Below are 6,770 nucleotides of genomic sequence, written 5' to 3' on the forward strand. Positions count from 1 at the left end.
CCCCTGGGCAGGAGGGATGGGGATTTGATTTCCCCAGTGCAGGCTGAGCAGCTGTTCTTCTGCAAAGCCTCAGGGTGTAGCTGTATTTGAGGAAGCAGGGAATGTGCTCTTGAACCAGGGATCTTAGGATAGAGACCAGTTTCTGCTTTCACTAGTGCAACTGGATTGACCTCACTGGAGCTGCACCAGCGGAAATGAGAGCAGGATCTGGCCCAGGGTCCCGGCCAGCCAATCAAAATGATTCCTTTCCAAAGCTCGAGCCCTGACTAAGGGAGCGTTTGTTATATCCAGAGGGGATTGCAGAGAGGACTTGGTGGGTCTTTTCCATCTCTGACGTCAAAGATTCTCTGAGGACCAAGAGTCACACCAGGGAGTTAACTAGACATAACCAGGATTTTAAACTAGAAGGAAATGGCTGGCAGGTGTTCTGCCTAGCCACCACTTCACCTGCTCTGCTCAAAAAGCCCTTTCCAGAAAGGTGTCGGTCTCTGGTTGGCTATGAAGGTCTCCTACTTGTCCCTGAACTCAGGAAATTAAACACAAACAAACAAAACAATCCCACACACCAACCAAAGAAACACAAAGAGCTTGGCTCAAACATTGTCCAGTCACATGGAGAATCCTGTTTCCTTGGCCAGTCAGGAAATCCCTGAGTCGGGCTGAGATTTGTGTGGAATCCAGGCTGAAGACACCAGGACTGAAGTTGATAGAGTATCTCTTCACATGGCAAATTCTGCTTTAGATGTACCCGTACCAGAGTAACTCCGTCCAGTGGCTCCTGACCTATTCCACTTCAGCCCTTCGGTGTGGTGTCACATCCCTTTCAGAAGGCCACGCCTTTTAAAGGCAACCCCCGGTTCATTAATGGGTTGGCCACACCCACCACCGTACCCAGGACCACCCCTTTTAAGAGCAAACCACTTTTGCGTGACTGGCTTGTCGACACATACAATGCACATGGAGAGCGCTCTTAGCGTGTAGCCAGCTCATTGCATCACAGGCTTCTTGACAGGGGGGAGATGGTCCTCTTTACAAATGTCAAATACCCAGACTTACTTTGGCTTCTTTTCTTTTTGAATGTTTGCGTTCTGCTGCAATAATACTATTCGTTAGCCTAGAGGAAACTGTAGGGACATCCTTATATTGTTCCCTGATAGTTGTAAAAAGACTGATCAGCTATAGCACTCACAGTTAGGCAACAAAAAAAATCTATACATGATGTAACAGCACGTTCCATCTCTAGAACCATACATTATATATAACATTACTCTCCAGAGCTAGCGCTTCACTAGCGAGATGTTCGGGGTAGGGGGCATGTGAACAAGACTGAGGAAAAGTCTTTGAAATTCAATTCACTAGGGCTGCATGGGTTTTCCACAAGCTAGTTCACATCCTCCTATGCAGTAGTTTAAAAATACATATGTATATATTATTCTATTCTCCCAGGTGGGACTGTACAGTTATATAATATTTTTTTAAAAGCAATAATTTACTTAAAGACATCTCTATTTTTTTCTCTCTTTTCAGTTTTATATACAAATATTTATATATATATTACGAAAGGAACCCGACAGCAGCAAAGTTGTGCATCTTTCACAAAAGAACCTAAAGCCACCCAAAGAAAGCATTTTAGAAAAAATAAAAATAAATAAATAATGCCCGCAAGAAAGATCCTTGCCCTCCCTCCCCCGTCCCCACCGTTGCTCAAGAAGCAGGCACCAAAACTGTCCCTCGGATCAAAAAAAGGAAGTTGTGTGGTTCAGCTGGAACCAGGCAGGGAAGGGGGTGGGATCATATCTACATTTTTCTGCCTTAGAAACACAAAAAAGTTATGCCTCTGGCCTGGGACTTCGCAGGGCAGGTGTGACTATATCCATCTCTGATGGTGTGACCATATGCTCCAGTTACACAGGGGACAAATTCTCAGCTCTGAAACGTTTTCGGGGCACTGGATAAACATTGCTCATGCTGCACTGGCATACACTGATGCAGAGTTCCCATGACATCAGTGACATTGCAACAGTTGCCAACCCTCCATTCCTGTCCTGGCGTCTCCAGGAATTAAAGACTCATCTTTAATTAAAGACTGTGTCATGTGATGAAACCTCCAGGCATACGTGCAACCAAAATTGGCAACCCTACCACGGCAGCATGGGAGACAGTCACATGAAACAGTTAATCTTTCCAAGCACCCCTCTGCAGCGCCCTGATTTTACAGGTGGAATGAGGGAGACATATTAAGAGACTTTCCCAAGGCCACACATCAAGTCCTTTGCAGAGCTGGGATTAGAATTCAGGAGGCCCAGGCGCTAGGCCAGCTGAAAATAGTCACAGCAGTGCTGACATTTGTCAAGGAGAAGCAGATGCTTTCTCCCCGCTTTCCCCACAGAGCAGGACTGCACATCATTTAGAGGAAGCCAAAAATAAAGCAGCCCCTTGAGTGAGCAGCATGGAGCGTTCAATCACTGCTGGAAAGGCTAACGGACGCTGGAAATGGTACCAGGACGATTTGGAGGGAAATCCCCCGGAGAGGTAACCTCTGTTTTGGGGACCCCTCCCGTTCTTTAGAGCTAATTGTTACCATCCAAGCTGCACGTTCCAGCCAGTGCTTAGAACGCAGCGGTACAGGAGAAGCAGGTCTGCTGAGGAAAAGGTGGGCGCTGTCTCAAGAGACACAGGTGGTCTGAGCACAGGACTAATCCTGTCTCTGACACCAACTCCCTCGATGGCCTTGAGCAAGTCCTTTAACCTCTCTGTGCCACAGGGGATCACAATACTTAACTCCTCGCATGCACTGGAGGAGGCGACGTTCATTACTGTTTGCAATGCCCTGGAAAGATAACGAGAGCTGAGTGTGGGTCATGAATGATTTGGCTGATGACCATATCTCAGGTCCTTCACCTCCCTTTCATTCCCTCTTTCGCTGATCTGGATGCTGCAGCAAATGAATTGGCTAGTGGTTCTGTGCACCCACCACTGCCCTCTGTTGGCTAAAATAAAAGCTGCGCAACTGTGTGTCATAGGCGCTATGCTGCCAATAGCTACTAGAGTTTCTCCTTTACTTGAAGTGGCAGGAGTCTGGATTTTTAGAGCAGGAGTTTCTGAGCTCTCCACGAGCTGTCACTGGGAAGTTCAGTATGTAGGAAAGTGACAGCTGGCCACATGAACCTTAGGCCACTGGGATACAGGTAATGATAGGCCCGGTAATGATTTGAGATGGATCCTTTCTCTGCACAGTGCCAGAGAGCCCCTGATGTCCTTTCCCTCGGGGAGCAAAAGCTCCCACGCAAGTACAGGCATGATCTTTTGTGCCTTTTGGAATAACAAACAGCCGGTAATCAATAATAGCCTGTAATGTGTGCAGTGTGGGCCCTGTTTATTGCATATGATTTGTTCTGTGCTCTTGCTGCATGGCTGAACCCATATGGAGTGACACATGACATGCCGTAAGGCTGGAGAAAGAGCGCTTGACTAGGAAACAATTTCAAAGCAGGGATTCTGCTGTGCACAGCTGAACAATTTTGCATCTCTAAGGCATGGGACCCCTGGTTTGAGAGTAGATGAGGTTTGAATCAGAGAAATCACTGGTTCTCTTTTTTGGCCTTTGCACGTAGCACTGTCCAATGACGGGGCAATTCATCAGATACAAACACGGTCAAGAATAGAACAGACGCTAATACAAGGGAGGGCAACCAACTCCTTGTGAATTTTGCTTTGTGCAAAAGTACCAAAAAAAAAATATTGCACATAGGTTTTCATGTTTAAAACAACCGAATTGTTTGGGGGGGGGGGGGGGGGGGAATCAGGTTCACTGGGAAAATGGGCAATACCTGACTTCTAGAACTTCCATTCAATTATTTAAAAAAATCAAAATTCTGAATGGTCCCACTGGAGAGACGGAGTCAGATCCAAAGCTAGTGTAAATCTGAAGTCAATGAGTAGATGGCAGCTCCATTTACATCATTTAAAGGCTGGCCCATGAGGCCACATTTCATCCTCAGTAACAACCCCACTGACTGCAAGTGACTCAGACCAGAAAGCTTGCTCCTCAGCTACTCAACGGAGCAAAGCTGATTTACCCCAATCGAGAATCCAGCTCATTTTAGCCAAAGGTGCAAAAAACAAAATAATCAGTGCTCAAAAATGTTAACCCAGCGGACAAGTCCAATCCCGCCCCATCCCCAAAATAAATATTTCCATCAGCGTGTTAATTATTATTAATTATTTGTTTATCCCAGAGTCTAGCATTCCCTGTGCTACGTTGCCAGTAATTGTGCTCCTTGCTTTCGCTGCCACTGGGCGTCAGCCAGTCAGTGCTGCGACCTGGTTACAAACTTTGCCAGCCAATAACCAGGAGGCAGCCTGCTGAGCACCCTGGGAGTCAGCCCTAAAAAAATCCATGTGGCTTCTTCATTGCCTTGTTTGTTTTAAAAATATATTGACTCGCTTTTTGAATGTATGATTGTTATATTATTATTATTGGTAAACAGTCTCCCGAGCACAATGTTGACAAATTAAAACCTCATTTCCCTTCCCCCAAATTAAAAAAGGAGGACGTTACGTTACATGTTTTCAAGTGTCGTTCTTGTGCAACTGAATCACATCTCCTGCCAGAAATATATATATAATTTTTGTGATCAGTTAAAAAAAAAAAAACAAAGAAAGGATTTGTTTCCTGATATTTCCTCCTTTCGAACCTCGCAGAGCTCAGCTCCATGAAAATGCTTTCATTTTCACAGAGTGAAAGAAGACAAAATCACCAGCTCTCTGCGTGCAAAGACGATACTCCTGCATAGCCCGCCCCCGGTGTTCTCCCTTAGCTGTGCCGCCATATTGAATCTGCTTCCAGTACATTTTCTAATAACTTTATCAACACCGGAAGTTCAAAACACTCTGTGGCCTGCTGTGGTTTCCTATCACAGACCGTTCAGTGGTTATTGCAATGAAACTTAAAACTACAAACAATACTAATTTCTCAAGCATTCCTATGGCACTTGCATTGTTCTGCATAATTTGAGCAGGTGGTAGGGGAAGAGATGAGAGGAAAAATAACCTCAGAACAGTTAGCGAAGGGGCCCTGGGTCATATTTCAGACTCCCTTCTATAGGACCTCTGATCCAGTGCTATTGTGGCCTGAAGCCGGTCAAATTCATGCCTGTTGTCCGGGTTCAGGTCATCCAGACCCCTGCTGTCATCGTCCTCTTCCTCCTCCTCCTCCTCATCACGGCTCATGAAGGCAAGTTCATTCTCGTAGCAGAAGGAGTTGGTGCTAGGGAGCAGGAATTTGTTCTCCACTAAGTCCTTAGCACTGCACCGCGGAGTTGACGGCACCTCATAGGTTTTGTGGAAGTGCGAGTAGTCTACTTTGTACTGGTTTTTCTCCTCAAACAGGACGGGCTCAAAGCGGTGACCCCAAAGGATCTCGCTGGCCAGGTAGGAGCTCCGAGCTTGTGTCGTCATGGCTGTGGCTTCTACCATCCCTTCAAGGATCACCACAATTTCAAAGTCATCTGTTTCCAGGTCCTGGTGGCTAATTCCAAACAGCGGGCTTTCCTCATTGATCTCATGAAGAATAGTGATTGGTGACACCAAGAAAATACGGTCCAAGCCTTTGTCAAACCCAACGTCAATGTCTATTTGATCGAGGGGGATATACTCCCCCTCCTCGGTGATTCGAGGCTTAATTAACTGAGCTCTCACGTGGGCTTCCACAATGTGGCTTTTTCGAAGGTTCCCAACTCTCCACATCAGGCAGAGCTTCCCATCTCTCATGGCCACGACAGCGTTATGGCTGAAAAGTAACGTTTGGGCCCTTTTCTTGGGCCTGGCCATCTTTGCCATGATTGCCCCAATCATGAAGGAGTCGATTATACACCCCACAATGGATTGCACCACCACCATGAAGACGGCTAGCGGGCACTCCTCTGTCACGCAGCGGAATCCATAGCCGATCGTCGTTTGGGTTTCAATGGAGAACAGAAAAGCAGCCCCAAAGCCGTTCACATGAAGAACGCAAGGCTTGAAGTTGTCATCCCCGGCTGGGTTTTCTAGGTCTCCATGGACAAGTGCAATGAGCCAGAAAATCAGCCCAAATAATAACCAGGACACCAGAAAGGCCAGGGAGAAGAGCAACAACATGTACCTCCAGCGGATGTCGACGCATGTCGTGAACATGTCCGCGATGTATCTTTGAGGCTTGTCATCCATGTTGGTGAACTCGACATTGCACTGGCCATTCTTCTTCACGAACCTGTTTCGGCATTTCCTTCTGGTGTGGATCTTACCGTTCCCAAAGCCGTTGAGTCCTGGCATGGTGGTCAACCTCAGCCCGTCTTCCTCAGAGGATACTATGCTGTATGCGTTGACTCTGCCTGTGCTCATCCCTGAGTCAAGCATGTAGAGAACGTGCAAGGTCTCCCTGACTCCTTCTGATGTTCCCCTCCCCTCCCCCCTTCCCTGCCCCTCCCTCCCCCCCAAATACTGCTGTTGCGGAAGAGAAGTCCAAGGCTGCAAAGTCTTTGCTGCTACTTCACCAAACAGATCCAGTGAGAAACTCTGCAATGAGAAAACAAAGACACACGTTACCATTCAGACACAGAACCGGAGCAGGGCAAAATGGAAGCAAATATGTGTTCTGCAGTGTCGCTGTATCAAACAGCTGTGTGCTCCTCCCCAGAGGCAGCTGCATTTCGGTGGTGGGTGAAGTGACTTACTCTACCTCTTAGAGGCAGCACCATTCACAAAATCCCTGGGTGCCATTTGCTCTCCTG

At 47.0% G+C, this 6,770-nt stretch overlaps 1 protein-coding gene across 1 annotated transcript; it reads right to left on the reverse strand.

Moving 5' to 3' along the window:
* Nucleotides 1–4,485: 4,485 nt before the first annotated feature.
* Nucleotides 4,486–6,401, reverse strand: LOC123344298 (ATP-sensitive inward rectifier potassium channel 12). Its single transcript, XM_044980352.1, has one exon. It carries the CDS (start codon nucleotides 6,394–6,396, stop codon nucleotides 5,083–5,085), a length of 1,314 nt encoding a protein of 437 aa, XP_044836287.1. The 5' UTR covers nucleotides 6,397–6,401; the 3' UTR covers nucleotides 4,486–5,082.
* Between the last annotated feature and the right edge of the window lie 369 nt (nucleotides 6,402–6,770).

Source organism: Mauremys mutica, chromosome 11, assembly GCF_020497125.1.
Source record: "Mauremys mutica isolate MM-2020 ecotype Southern chromosome 11, ASM2049712v1, whole genome shotgun sequence".
Taxonomy (NCBI): domain Eukaryota; kingdom Metazoa; phylum Chordata; order Testudines; family Geoemydidae; genus Mauremys; species Mauremys mutica.